The 15,551-nt window shown below is 43.0% G+C and overlaps 1 protein-coding gene across 5 annotated transcripts in view; it reads right to left on the bottom strand.

The window, feature by feature from the left end:
• TRIM62 (tripartite motif containing 62) overlaps positions 1-15,551 on the bottom strand; it is a 91,778-nt gene that overhangs the window by 38,310 nt on the left and 37,917 nt on the right. For all 5 annotated transcript variants that reach the window (XM_074217866.1, XM_074217861.1, XM_074217862.1 and 2 more), the window contains exons 3-4: positions 13,324-13,580; positions 9,823-9,938 (exon numbers count right to left, since the gene is read on the bottom strand). In XM_074217866.1, the coding sequence (XP_074073967.1) occupies positions 9,823-9,938; positions 13,324-13,580 (373 nt within the window). The remainder of the gene's footprint in view (positions 1-9,822; positions 9,939-13,323; positions 13,581-15,551) is intronic.

The following is a 15,551-nucleotide window of genomic DNA, read 5'->3' as shown; positions in this document are numbered from 1 at the left end:
CTCTTTTCTGATCTCATCAGCTCCTGTAGATTCAATTCTGATCCCTATGCTAATTCTTGACTCTCCTTAGCCATCCCTGTTCCACCTAGCTTCCCCTTGGGAGCTTTGTTTAGATTGGACTTTACATGGGTCCAGAGATGGAGAGGAGAAGGCCTTGAAGGGAAAGCCAGCATGCTGCCAAGCAGTGGGGTGCTCCCTAGGGAAGAAGGGAATTTTGCTCTCTTTGGTTGGAGCTATGGGCCTGCCTTTCTTTTTTTCTTTTTTTGCAAGGCAATGGTGCTAAATGACTTGCCCAAGGTCACTCAGCTAGGTAATTATTGTCTGAGTCAGGATTTGAACTCAGGTCCTCCTGGGCTCTATCCGCTGCTTCTTAAAAAAACCAATAACAACAAAATGCTTGGTTCATGATTATGACTCAGTTTTCATTTCAAAGGGGTCAGATTTGGTAGCCTCAGTGGATATTAGCACTGGATCTGAAGCCAGGAAGACTTCTCTTCCTGAGTTCAAATCTGACCCTAGACACTTACTAGCTATGTGCCCATGGGCAAGTCACTTAACTTCTATCTGCCTCAGTTTCTTCATCTTAAAAATAGGGATGATGATGATGATAATAGCTTCTACCACACAGGGTTGCTGTAAGGATCAAATGAAATAACATCTGTAAAGTGCTTTGCAAACCTTAAAATTCCTTATAAGTTCTAGCTATTATTATTATTATTGTTATTATTAATAATAATAATAATGATAATACTGCTCTTCATTGACCCAGATGGTCAAGAACTAACTAAAACACAAAGTATGTGCCACAGCTAGGGACATGTCTATAACAGTCCTTACTAGAATGGGATCTCCATTTAATGTATCCTTGCCACAGGTAGCCATTTGTTTAAATAAGGTTCTTCCTGGCCCACAGTAAACACTCGATGAATGCTTTCATTCATTCATTCCTTGACCATGACCAATACTAAGTTAAAGTGCTTATATTACATAAGTAAATTTGATTTTCATGAGTTTTGCATTTCACACCAAAAACCAGCCTCAGTGAACACCCTTTCTTGGCCTGGGAATGCTCATCAAGGGCCAAGGCAGCATTAAAATGGTAAGGCTAATTAGCAGAAGTATAAAAAGAGACACAACTCTTAAATCTGCTATTTTCTCTTCTCTTGCTGCGGACATCTGTTGTAGTTTGGTGAAGGACAAAATCCATCAGTTGGACATGTTCGTAATAAGATCTTCCCTGATATAACACCTCCAGCCCACCAGGGAAAGCAAAATCCAAGAAAAAAGACACAGTCCCTGATTTTCCTGGGCCTCAGCTTTTTATTTTTAGAAGAATCCTTGCTCCAACTCTTTTTTTCCCCTGAGTTGAGGTGAGGATTCACAGGATAGAAGCTGTGATGTGTTTTTGTTTTTTGGAGACTTACTCTATACAAAGGGAAGGTGGTGGTGTTATCACTGCCATTAGGAGTCACCCCCCCACCACCACCATGTAGTAAGTGTGTCTGCTTCTGTCAGGAGGTGACAGACCAGAGTTGACAACAACTGTGCCCTCTGGCCCACATTTGCCCAGATCAGTGCCATCTTCCCCAGTAGCTGCTCTGATGCTTAGACGCCTTCCACTTTTTACCAGCCCCCCCCCCTCCTAAAATATCTGTCTCAGGAGCTGTTCCCGAGACTACTAAATCATTTCTAAAAAATGACAAGTCAACAACATTTATTAGGCGCCGTTATTTGCCTTTAATATGTCAGCACTCCTTGGGACAGTCCTCAGGGGCCCTGGGTGTGGTCTCTCCAGAGAGCCACAGGCTCAGAGATTATTTACAGAGTTGGAAATGCTTTCCAGGCTCCCCACATCCTGTGGGACAAAATCGGACTTTTCTACAGCATTCCAACTGGCTGAGGAATTCTTGCCCAGAGCCGACAAAGGCCAGGCCCCCGGGGACGGTTCAGAACGGGACTAAATGCTCTTTGTTCCTGGGCTTGCTGGGTCGGAGGCAGTATGGGAAACGGAAGCATCCCTTGAAGTGGATGGACCTTTGTCTGACCCTAAGATTCCCTGGCACGTCAGCATTTTAATGGGCAAACTGGGACAGCAGGGAGGAATGGGGAGGGGGAAGAGAGAGAGAGCTAGATTAGGAAATATAGGGGCTTACTGGATGATAACACATCCTCTGCCACCTCCCACATTGCTGGCTCAGCAGGAGAGCTCAGTCATATAAAGTAGACAAGCATTTATTAATCACCTGCTATATATGCTAGGTACTGTACTAATTGTGGAAGGGGCTAAGCTCAGCCTACTTCTTCCTTCCCATAGTGACTTCCAAACCACTCGGATATCACCAACACACTCACGTGGAGGACAGAAGAAGTGATACAAGGACACTCTCAAGGTCACTTCTGAGAGACATGGCAGACACTGGCACAAGACCACCCAACATGGTGTGCCCACATCAAAGAAGGCATTGTGCTCTATGAGCAAAGCAGAATGCGAGATGCACACACTTAGAGACATCTCCACTCCTGTAGTAGATAGATACTGACCCGTGGAGAGCCTCCTGACCTTGTGTTGGACACACTGTGTACCTTGACCCCAACATGATTATTTTGGCCCTCTCTGAGCACAAAAGACAGTGACCAAAGTCATCAACATACTTTTTTTTTTGGTAAGGCACTGGGTTAAGTGGCTTGCCCAAGGCCACACAGGTAATTATTAAGTGTCTGAGGCCACATTTGAACTCAGATACTCCTGACTCCAGGGCCTGCTCTATCCATTGTGCCAACTAGCCCCCCTCCCCAATATACTCTTTTTCCTTTTAGGTTTTTGCAAGGCAAACAGGGTTAAGTGGCTTGCCCAAGGCCACACAGCTAAGTAATTATTAAGTATCTGAGACCAGATTTGAACCCAGGTACTCCTGGCTCCAGGATCAGTGCTTTATCCACTACACCACCTAGCCATACCCCCAATATACTCTTTTTTCAATGTTCACATTTAGTATTTATGCCATTCTTCTCTATTATCATTGATCACTCTCTGTGATCCTTCCACCATCCCTGATGACTTCAAATATTGGCTCATAGTTCTTCTCCATTCAATTTCTTGCTGTCATGCTGAGGAACCTCAGTGTCCACCCACCTTCTCAACATTCCAGTCCAACTGAGGATTATGCTAGATAACCTCTAAGGTCCTTTCCAGCCTTGAGATTCCAGGATTCTGTAAATGCCTCAATTCTGAAGGCTTTCATGATGATGATTATAGGACAATCAAAAGATCGTTTCCAACTTGGGAGGGGAGGCTCCTGAGAAGGCTTCACAGGGGAACATTCTATTTATTGGCAGTCTATCTTGTGTCTATTAATCAGGTACCACTATTTCTGTGGTTACAAGATCTGGTATTTATTTGTTCCGAAGTTAAGTACCAGATACACAACATGGTGGCTGGCACACTGTAAGCATTGTGGAAATGTTGGCTATTATGACTTGTTCCCAGATCTCACCTGAATCTGAGGCACCATTTTCTCCTTTTTTCCTACCCCTTCTGGCCTCTTGCATGTAAGGAACTTCATTTTTGTCCTTTCCATTAAGGGGAGGCAATGTGACATGGTGGACAGAGTGCTGGGACTGGAGTCAAGAAAATCTGAGTTCTGATATTTAACAACAGTAAATTACTTAGGATTTCTGAGCTTTGTCTATAAAATGAGGGGAAGGTTGGACTAGATGGTCTCTAAGATCACTTTTAGCTTTAAAAATATGATCCTGTGATCTGTCTGTGAATCTTGGCTCTGCTGGATAGCTACGAACTCATTGGTTTGTAAGTTCCCTGAGGACAGGGACTATCTTTCCCCTCTTTTCATATTCCCCAGCACAGAGTAGGCCCTTAACCAGCATCTACTGTCTGATTGATGTGACCATGGACAACTCATTTAACTTCTCAGAATCCTTATCCAGAAGATGTGGGGGGTTGGTTAGATGATTCCAGCTTTAAGCCAGAATCTTTTTTTTTTTTAGTTTTTTTGCAAGGCAAACGGTAACAACTAAGTAATTATTAAGTGTCTGAGGCCGGATTTGAACTCAGGTACTCCTGACTCCAGGGCCAGTGCTCTATCCACTGCGCCACCTAGCCACCCCCAAGCTGGAATCTTGACCCTTGGACATTGAACCAAGACCATTTCTGCTACTTCGTTACCCTTCATGGTTTAGAGCCAGACTACTGAAAATGGAAGGGCTGGTTGGAGAAATGTATTTTAGGAGTCCTTCACTTTTCTGTGTCCTAGATGTCTCTGGGCCCCTTGCTTCTCAGAATCACATTTTCAATATACAAAATAAAATGATAGCATTACAAACAAAGCTAGAGGATAGTGAAAATAAAGATGTTTTTTCCCAAGTCCACAGAAAAGAAATCTCTCCATGGAACTGGGGACCCCTGGTTAAGAGACTCTAATTTCAATCAACCCTAACCATTTTACAGATGAGGAAAATAAGGCCCAAAAGGAAATGACTTGTTCACACAGATACTGAGGTTTGCTGAGTGAGGAATCAAACCTCAGTCTTTCTACTGTAGTGCCTCTTACTCTTCAATCCTATAAAAATAGCAGCAGCTGAAATCCCCAAATTTGATATGGCAGCCATCTCTCTTTGCACAGGCTGGCCCTGCTCTGGGGCTGGAATACCAGCCATTCTCCCCTTCATTTCTTAGAACCCTTTCCTTTTTTTCCAAAGTTCACTGGTGTGACACCCCCTAAGGGGAGACTTTTCTCATCTCAAACATTGATGCTCTCTCTTCTCCTGAACTGATCACATCTATGTTCATCTGGTTAAATTCTTTATCTTCCCCTAGTACCCTTTTCCCCTTGCCTTGGTAGGACAGGAGCTTATCAAATTTAGGGAAAGCTTCATGTTGGTCTTTTTTTTTACCCCCAATGGCTAACACTGAGCCTACACACAAACACCAGGTGCTCAAAAGATGCTTATTGGATTGGGCTGGAGTCCAACAGATACAGGTTTCAGCAGCAAGACTGGAGATTTAGGTGAACAAAAGGATCCGAAGGGGCTACTTGTGGACTTGAGGAGTCCCCAGAGGGGCTGCTCGCTTATCCTGTCAAACACCTGGGACCCCTCTCTTGGGGCCTCAGGAAAAGTGAGGAGACAAAACCTTCCTCTGGAGCATCCCCAGCATCCAGATTTCCTCTCCAGTCTCACTCTAGAAAACAGGAGGTTTGTTCTTGGATTGCTTACATCCTACTTTGGGAAATGTCTCTCACACATAAGTAAACACTTGCAAAGCAACATGCAAACAAAAGCCAATTAAAATAATTTAAACAGTGCCAAGGGACTGGAGAGTAAATGAGGAATCAGTGTGAGATGGGGATAATCAGGAAAGGCTTCCTAGAATTGGTGAGCCTGAAGAAGGGAGGGAAGAACAGGAATTCACAGGAAGGAGAAGGAAGGGCATCTCAGATCTTTCATGAGAAGTACCTGCAAGGAAATGATATAGAAAGGAGGGTGACTAGACACCTAGACTGGCTACAGCAGGAAGAGTTGAGACCTGAGTCTAGGGTAGAAAGTCTGGCAGAGTGGGCAACAGAGTCTGGTTTTTGAGTAAGGAGATGAGAGATGCTAAGAGCTGGCTGGTACATAGTAGGTGGTTTATATAGAGCTTCAAAGTTTACAAGGTCCTTTTTTACTTAACATTCACTGAAGCCTCTTAATGACCCAGTAAGGTGGATACTCAGGTACTACCTCTTCATTTTACAGCCAGGGAAACTAAGGAGCAGTGACAGAGTGACTAGTTTAGGGGTCATACAAAAGAAAGACTCAAGCCCAGTCTCTTCTTGGCTCCAGGGATGAATACTACCTTAAGCAAGGAGCCTGAAGCAGGTTATTCTATGTCTAAAAGGAATGTCTAAAATCAGAAAATGGATGGAATCTCGAGGGAGACTGGAGATCTTCTAGGCTACTATTATGGTAGACAAGGAGGATGAAGGGCTGGACAAAGCCAGCAGCTAAAGAAAGAGAAAGGAAGGCAGGAAATCCAGGCAGTCCAGGGAGCCTTCTGAGGTGAGCCACAGAAACCCTGGGTGCCTCTCTTTCCAACTGTATTTCCCACAAAGATATTCATCTTTGTACATATCTATCATGGGTGGTAGTCATGCCAGAATCCTCAGTGAATGTCTCTGAAATAAATGAATCTTAGTTTTTTTTTTCCCCCTGGAAAACAAGGGGTTTGAAATATGCAGTTTAAAAAGTTTCTTTTAGTTGTGTCATGCTGTTTTCCAAGGTCCCTGCCACTGATGACATTCTCTGTTCTATTTTTTTTTTAGGTTTTTGCAAGGCAATGGGGTTAAGTGGCTTGCCCAAGGCCACACAGCTAGGTAATTATTAAGTGTCTGAGACCAGATTTGAATCCAGGTACTCCTGACTCCAGGGCCGGTGCTCTATCCACTGCGCCACCTAGCCACCCCCTGACTATTTCTAATATACAGTATACTTAGGACCCTTCCATCTCTGATATTCAATGTTCTGAGGTCCCTCTTAGCTCTGATATCTGATGTTCTAAGGTTCTAAGAGATTCCAGCTGAGTTCTGAGTTCTAAGGTCCCTCCCAGCTCTGACAGTCTCTAAATGAAGATCTGCTTCTGTCCCTGACATTCTGGGTTCTAAGATCATTCCTTAGCTCTGACATTCTAGATTCTGAGGTCCTTCTTGGTTCTGACATTCTGGATTCTAAGAGTGCTCCTAGCTCTGACATTCTATATTATAAGGGTGCTCCCAGCTCCAACATTCTGTGTTATAAGGGTGTTCCCAGCTTTGACATTCTGTGTTCTAAGGACTCTCCCAGCTCTGACACTCTGGGTTCTAAAGGTGCTCCCAACTCTGACACTGGGTTCTAAGGGTGCTCTTGACTCTGACACTCTGGGTTCTAAGGGTACTCTTGGCTCTGACATTCTGTTACAAAGATGTTATCAGCTCTGACATTTTGTTTTCAAAGATGTTCCCAATTCTAACATTCTGTGTTCTAAGGATGCTTCCGGCTCTCCATCCTGTGTTCTAAGGACCCTCCTGGCTCTGATATCATGTGTTCTAAGTTCCCTCCAAGTTCTGACATTCTATGTTCTAAGGGCCCTCCCAGCTCTGACATTCTATGTTCTAAGGGCCCTCCCAGCTCTGACACTCTGGATTCAAAGGGTGCTCCCAGCTTTGACATTCTGTGTTCTAAGGACTTTCCTAGCTCTGACATTCTATGTTCTAAGAGCCCTCCCAGCTCTGACACTCTAGGTTCTAAGGGTGCTCTCAGCTCTGATATTCTATGTTACAAGGATGTTATTAGGTTTGACATTCTATGTAACAATGATGTTCCCAACTCTGACACTCTATGTTATAAGGATGTTATCAGCTCTGACATTCTATGTTACAAAGATGTTCCCAATTCTAACATTCTATGTTCAAAGGGTGCTCCTGGCTCTGACATTCTGAGTTCTAAGGTCCCTCCCAGCTCTGACAGTCTCTGACTGCTTCTGCTTCTGCTCATCTCCCAATAGGCCCAAGTTAAGGATGCTCCTTGGAGAGTAATTTCACCACTAACAATGCAGTTCTTTTACCGCAGGGCCCTAAGGCCCTGGGAAGCTCATTCAGTGCAGGCTGGGCAATGAGCCAGGATGAATAAGGCAGGCTTGACAACTGGCTCATGACCACTGTGGCATCAACCTGGAGTATACGATCTGGGGCAGGGCTTAGGTGGCACATGCTCCTTCTGAAGAAGGAGCCCCAGATTTGAAGTCAAAGGAAAAAGCTTGGGTTTAGATTCCTCCTGTGAGACTCACTACCTGTGTGATCTTGGGCAAGTCCCAGCAATCTAGGTTTTAGTTGTACCTTTGTCCCCATCTGTGTGACTGCAAGAAAATATTTGGATTGATCTTCAGATCAGATTCAGAGCAGGAGGAGTCTTAGGGATATTCTTGGGGACCAACCCCCTTGTTTTATAATTGGGGCAACTGAGGCACAGAAAGGAAAAAAAAATGATTTGTCCAAAGTCACAACGGTAAGCAGGAGAACTGAAATTTTAGTCCATCTTCTCTGACTTCAAATCCAACAAGGGATACCTTGTGCTTTGATGCTTCTCCCTGAGCTTTAACTTCAGTTTCTTTTTCTTTTTTTGCAAGGCATGGGGTTAAGTGGCTTACCCAAGGCCACATAGCTAGGTAATTATTAAGTGTCTGAGACTGGATTTGAACTCAGGTACTCCTGACTCCAGGGCTGGTGCTTATCCACTGAGCCACCTAGCCTCCCCTCCCAACTTCAGGCTCTTTATCTGTAAAATTAGGATAATATTGATCCTACCTGCCTTACACACAGCACCATAATGGGGTTATGATCCAATAACAGACATTACATAGTACAAGGAGCCAGGGTAAGTCTTATCCCCATTTTACAGATGAGGAAACTAAGGTTCAAGTAAGGAAAGTGACTTACCCAGGAAATAAGAAAATAATTTTCATTTTTGAAACCATAAAATTAAAATGGTTAATAAGAAATTGGGAGCATGTGCATCTCTAGTCCTGTAGCACCTTCTCTTGATCACAAAGTCAGTGACCCAGCATATATATCTTTCAGTGCTTTTGGAAACTGAGGAGGATCTTTGTCCTGGTCTTGGGATTGAAGTTGGCTAGATACTCTCATCACTGTTTTGGAGGGGGGTGGTTCAATTTCCATGAAGAAATAAAAGGAATAAATGCTTTCTTCCTCCTCTACCGTTTTTAAACTTTAAGACTTGTGAAATGCTTTTAAAGTGTGACTGTGAATTACTGATTATGTGAAAGATCAAGCCAGGTGTAACTGTGTCCATAGGTAGTAGGGAAGATGATACCATGTTTTTTGCTAGTGCTGGGGCTTCATGCACATAGTTCCTGAAGACTTGAAATGGTCTTTTCATTTTCCTCTTGCAGGAAGCCTTCCCTGACTTAACTACTCCCATTAATGCTGTTCTCCCCTTTCTCTGAATACCCACAGACCTCAGAGTCAGAAGAACACACACCAACAACCCACAGTCTGTGCTCAGACTTTCCTGCCACCCCATAGGAGACACACAGGTGTCCTGTGGCCCTCACATGAGCTGATGATAGCCTCATATTGGCATCTCCTTCACCATGTTTTTAGAGGAGGCATCCAGTTTGAACTTCTTAGCTTTCCCTCCCTTTCAGAAGGCAGCTAGGTGGTCCAGGGCACTCAACTTAGAATTAGGAAGATCTGAGCTTAAATCCAATCTCAGACAATAATGTGATTTAGGGGCAAGTTAATCTTTCCTTAGCCTCAGTTTCTCCTGCTGTAAAATAGCACCTTCCTCCCCAGGGTTGTTGTAAAGATGAAATCAGATTACACACACACACACACACACACACACACACACACACACACACACACACATATCTATCTATCTATCTATCTATCTATCTATCTATCTATCTATCCAAGAACATTTATAGTACTTTGTAAGTCAGATTTTATACACATATCACTTTGAAAACCTTAAAAGCACCACATAGTAACAACAATAATCTATTATTATTATTATTATCATTACATTGTTAAATCTGGAAGATTTTGCCATTTGGGTTCTGTTTCAGTGAATGGTCAGTCTGCCCTGTTCTTGCATCTTCCTTTGGTAGGGAATGGCTTCTTGACCTTCTCCATCACTTACACTGAATGCTATATACCTTTACACACAGTCCAAAGTCCCCCCGTCCCATGCAGGGAGCCAGGAAACAACCCCCGCCTTCCCAGGAGGGGCTGCACCCCCTAGATCTCCAAGGAGAGCTGGACAGCACCTTACCAGGGTGGATATCCTGAAAGAGAGACTTCCAGATGGTATACTGCAAGGGGCCAGTATACTTGGAGGTGGGAAAGTCTTCATAGGTGAGGTTTGTTTCATGAATCTTCCCTTTGAGCCTGGAAGGAAAATGTTCAGAATTAGGGGCTGGCATATTTGTATTACTGCGCCCCATCCCTCCCAAGACAGCATAGATACAAATGGAAATGGAGAAGAGAAAGAAGAAAGAAGCTAAGATGATATGGGACCAAGCTAAGTTTCATGCCGTTTAACCTCACTGCCCACATATTTTACAGGGATTCAATCCTTCCCAATTCTTCTTGGAGCTCATGCCATGGTCTAGATCTCTCTTTTGTCCCCATCAAAAATGCATTTGTCTCTCATCCCATTCCCTTCAGATTTTTTTTAAGTGACTGGCTAACTAAATTGATTTATTGATAATGAGGTGCTGATGGTTTCATGAAAGCCGTCTTTTCTGAAGGCATTTTACTCATCTGGATGGAATGGTAATAGAATGGTGGAACTTCAAGCACAGTAGCAGTATTCTGGTCACTGTCTTGATTCTTTCTGTCAATCTAAGCTCTATCTTTACTTTGTTTTCTCTTCCCTGGTTCAGTCACTTGGCCCTAGATGGAGACCAACCAGTCACAATATTTTTATCACTAGTTCCTATGATGAATGTTGGTCAGCAGAGGTTGCTAATAAGAATGATAGTCCTTTCACAGACTTTGCAGCACATTCTGCAGCCTCCCAGCTTACTGAGGAACACTCAGGGAGAGAAGGTAGTAAGGGGAGGAGAGCTACCTTGTTAGGCCAGGACTTGTGAGGTCTTTTAATTTTAATTTTATTTTTTTCCAATTAGTTTTCAACATTCATTTTTTTAATAAAATTTTGAGTTCCACATTTTTCTACTTCCCCCCCTTCCCTCTGACACTGAGAAATCTATTATAGGTCATAAATGTCCAATCATGTTAAAAATATTTCCATTTCTAATGAAAGAAGTATCAAAACAAAGTGAAGTTTCTGAAAGAAGAATCAGAACAAAAGGGGGGGGGGGACCATGATAAAGAAAAAAACATTAAACAGATTTTAAAAAGTCAAAGTAGCATGCTTTGGTCTACATCCAGATTCCAGTTGCTTTTTTTTTTCTGAATGTGAAGACATTTTCCATCATAAGTCTTTTAGAATTGTCTTTGATTCCTGAACTGATGAGAGAAGCTAAACCCATTACATTTGATCATCACACAATATGTAGAGTGTATACAGTGTTCTCCTGGTTCTGCTCACTTTCCTCAGTATTAGTTCATGTGAGTCTTTCCAGCTGTTACTGAAATGGGGAACTGTTCTTGTTAAAATGGCTTCTGTAGGGGCAGCTAGGTGGCACAGTGGATAAAGCACCAGTCCTGGAGTCAGGAGTACCTGGGTTCAAATCAGTCTCAGACACTCAATAATTACCTAGCCATGTGGCCTTGGGCAAGCCACTTAACCCCATTTGCCTTCCAAAAACCTAAAAAAAAATGGCTTCTGTATCTACTCAGTCTTCCTATTCATCCAAACTGCTCATTCTATACTGTCAACCTGATTTGGGAATTGAGTGTTCTGGATTCAAGTCTCAGCTCTAATTCCTTTTTTTTTCTTTTTTAGATTTTTCAAGGCAATGGGGTTAAGTGGCTTGCCCAAGGCCACACGGCTAGGTAATTATTAAGTGTCTGAGGTTGGATTTGAACCCAGGAACTCCTGACTCCAAGGCCAGTGCTCTATCCACTGTGCCACCTAGCCACCCACTCAGCTCTAATTCTAATAATTATGTTTCTTATCCTCTCTCTGGAACATGAGAAGAACTAAACAAATGTCAGCCCTCAATACCTACTCAAGGACCTATCAGGTCCTTATAATAAAACTGAGTTTTATATCTGGAGAGAATGGACCATGTTTATATAGGTTGTGTGCCCTGATTCCATTCCAAAGGTTGAAGCAGGCCTGCTTACCCTTCCTCCCTGAGTTCCCACCAAAAGGACTTATCCTGCTGCTGCTCATGGTCTTTAATCATGGAGGATGTGGCCTCCTTCCCTTCAGGTAAGTGCTGTTGTCACCTCCATTTTATAGCTAAGGACACTGTTCAGTGATGTTTAGCCCAGGGCTACACGGTCAGTAAATGACTATGATGGAACCAGAACTAAGATCTTTCTATCCCAATCTTGAGAGACCTATTAAGGAAAATGTCATCTATATCCAGAGGAAAAACATCTATGGAGTCTGAATGCAGAGCAAAGCAGACTGTGTTCACTTTTTAAAACTTCATTTATGTTTATTCTTTCTTTTTTTGTTTGTTTGTTTGTTTGTTTGCTTGTTTTTGCAAGGCAATGGGATTAAGTGGTTTGCCCAAGGCCACACAGTTAAGTAATTATTAAATGTTGAGGCCAGATTTGAACTGGGTTGGTGCTCTATCCACTGCACCACCTAGCCGCCCTGTTTATTCTTTCTTGCTCATGATTTCTTTCCTCCTTAGTGCTATTTTTATTTTTTGATTTTTGCTAGGCAATGGAGTTAAGTGACTTGCCCAAGGTCACACAGCTAGGTTAATTATTACATGTCTGAGACCTTATTTGAACTCAGGTCCTCCTGACTCCAGGGCTGGTGTTCTATCCACTGCACCACTTAGCTACCCAGGTTCTGATTCTTCTTTCACAACATGACTAAGATGGAAAAATGTTAAACACGATTCTACATGTACAATTTATATCAAATTGTTCACTTCCATGGGAAGGGTGAAGGGAAGGGAAGGTAGAAGAAAATGGTGGAACTCAAAAGTTTGCAAAAGGATAAATGTTGAAAACTATCTTTGCATGCAACTAGAAAACAAAAAACAAACAACTTCCTGTCTCCAGGGTCAGTCCTGTATTCTCTAGCTGCCTCATGGTATTTAAAGCTTGATGGTTTCATTGATGGCTTTTTTCACCATGTTTCTTTTTAATTCTCTGAGTAGGGGAGGAAAGAGATATATTTTTAAAAGTGAAGGGGATAGAAAAATAAAATGGATCTGTACAAATTTTAAAAAAGAAATGATGCCATCTGTACTTGACATCTGTACAGAGCTTTATGATGCATTTTTATCTAAGGGAAGATCAGAGTCACATAATGCTTCCCTTGGTATATCTAGACTAAGGGGGAGTAATTCCATGTCAACTTGTATTTGGAATCAGAATTTAGAGTCAGAACATTTGTTCAGTTCTTCTCATTTTCCAGAGTAGTAGATTTATTCTTCTATTTTACAGATGAGGAAACTAAGTCCCAGAGTGGTAAGAAACTTATAATTATTAGTATTAGAGCTAAGACTTGAATCCAGAACATTCAATTCCAAATCAGGTTGACAGAAGTTAAAGTCAGACTCCTTTCCAGAGTCCAGCCACTGGGGTGAAAGAAGAAGAAAAAGGAAGTAGCCAGGGTAGAGGAATGGAGGAATAGCCCCTCCCTGGATGGACCCCTTCTCTCCCTGCCACGTACCGCTCCGACAGTGAGGAGACCCCAGCTAGGAAGGCATGCCTGTCTGCCTCTGCCAGTCGCTCCTGAAGGATCTGGCTGCCCTCCTGGACCCTGCGCAGCTGCTGACTGTAGCGCTGTATCTTCTGCTCAATGTCTGTCAGGGTGCGGGCCGTATCTGCTTCCAGCTCCTCCAACATGGCCTTTTGGCGCTCACGTAGCAGCCGGTGCAAGCGCTCAAATGCTTCCCCAATGGTGGCCCGCAGGCTCTTGGTAGAAGACTGCAGAGGATACACAGAGTATGAGGCAGGGCATGGGGTACAAGATGGTGATACTGGGGTACTAATGGACAAGCAGATTTGGGAGCCAGGAGACCGGCTCATTCACTAACCACTCTGTGACCTTGGCAATCAGCTTCCACTCCCTGAGTATTTATTTCTGTGAAATGGGGATAATACTACCTCACTTGACCTACTTCACAGAGGAGCAGGTGAAGAAAGAGGTTCAAAAATGTTATGAAGTTTAATATATTATAAAAAATACAAGGGTTGATAGTTCAACTTAGTGCAAAGCCTTCTTGGGCACTGACCATGACCAGAACACTGCGTTAGGCAAGAGGAATACAATAAAAAAGGCCAGGCAGGAACTTACACCTTCCCGGATGCACCTCGTACAAGGCTGGACAAACTGAAGGTAGAGGATGAGGGGGGAGAGGAGGGAAGAGAGAACAGGCAAAGGGACATATAAGGAAGGAAAGAACATTATCAGCAGAGGGGGTGAGGGAGGACATCATGGAAGCTTCATGGCCCCTGAGGCTAAGAGGAAGGAGTACAATCGAGGAAGGAAAGATGGTGAGTGCAAACACACAGAGGTAGGCCATGGCAAGTAGAGATGGAGGAATGAGTAGTCTAGTTTTTTCTAGAATGTGCAGCTAGGTAGCACTAGTTAGGAAGACCTGAATTCAAATCCAGGTCCAGATGCTTACTAGTTGTGTGATTCTGGCCAAGTTCCTTAATCCTGATTACTTTGTTTTCCTCATCTATAAAATGAACTGGATAAGGAAATGGCAAATCACTGCCAAGAAAACCCCAAATGGATTATGAGGAGTCGGATATGACTGAAACAACTGAACAACAAACAACATATGAATGTCCAAAAGGGGGTGATGCAAAATACACACGAAGAGCCAGATTAGAAAAGGTAAAGTTAAGGAACATGTATTCTGTTCTACTGGCAATAGGGAGTCATTGAGAATCTCTAATAGGAGAAAGGACCTAAGCTAATTTAGGAAGACTATTTTGATAGATAAATGGATTGAATAAGGAGGGAGACAAGATGGAGGGACACTTAGAAACCAATTAATAGGCCATTACAATATTCCAGTGAGGAACAATGAAGGCTGAAGTAGGGTACCATGTTAGTAGTGAGAAAGAGATCTCTGAGAGATGTTATGGATGTAGAATTGACAGGACTTGGCTACTGATGGACAATGGGGGGGGGGGGGGGAGAGAATAATCCAAGGGGATTCTGAGATTTCCAGCCTATGTGAACAGATGGACATCCAAAAGAAATGGGAAGTTGAAAGTCACAGCAGAATTGAGTTCTTACTGAGCCCTCTTGCACTAGGATTGCTTCTGATACCTGACTTTCTGGACCTAGCAGCTCAAGGTCAGTGAGAACCTCTCTCAGGGGATATAAGATTTTTCTTCCCTAAAGAGCCAACACTAGAGGGTGGTGTCATCCCAAACTCTGGAAAGTACATTTATTTGGAAGTGTCAGGGAAGGATCAAGGTCTTTGATTTTCCTTTGGGCATCTGCTGAGGGATAAATCCATGATAAATAATAACAATGTTAAATTTCTACAATGCTTTAAATTTGATAGAGACTTTGTATCCTTTATCTCATTTGAACCTCACAACAATTTGGTAGATTTTTTTTTTTAGGTTTTTGCAAGACTATGGGGTTAAATGACTTGCCCAAGGCCACACAGCTAGGTAATTATTAAGTGTCTGAGGCCAGAGTTGAACTCAGGTACTGCTGACTCCAGGGTCAGTGCTCTATCCACTGCGCCACCTAGCCACCCTAAAGTAGATATTGTTATGCCATCATCCCCATTTTACAGATGAGGAAACTAAGGCCCAGAGCAACAAAATGACTTACTTGCCCACAATAGCATAGCTAGTATTGGGATTAGAATTTGAATCCTCATTCTTGGCTCTAAGCCCAGCATTCTAACCTCTATATTGTGTGTC

Source organism: Macrotis lagotis, chromosome 1, assembly GCF_037893015.1.
Source record: "Macrotis lagotis isolate mMagLag1 chromosome 1, bilby.v1.9.chrom.fasta, whole genome shotgun sequence".
In the NCBI taxonomy this organism is placed as follows: Eukaryota; Metazoa; Chordata; class Mammalia; order Peramelemorphia; family Peramelidae; genus Macrotis; species Macrotis lagotis.
This window is presented reverse-complemented; position numbering and strand designations above follow the sequence as displayed.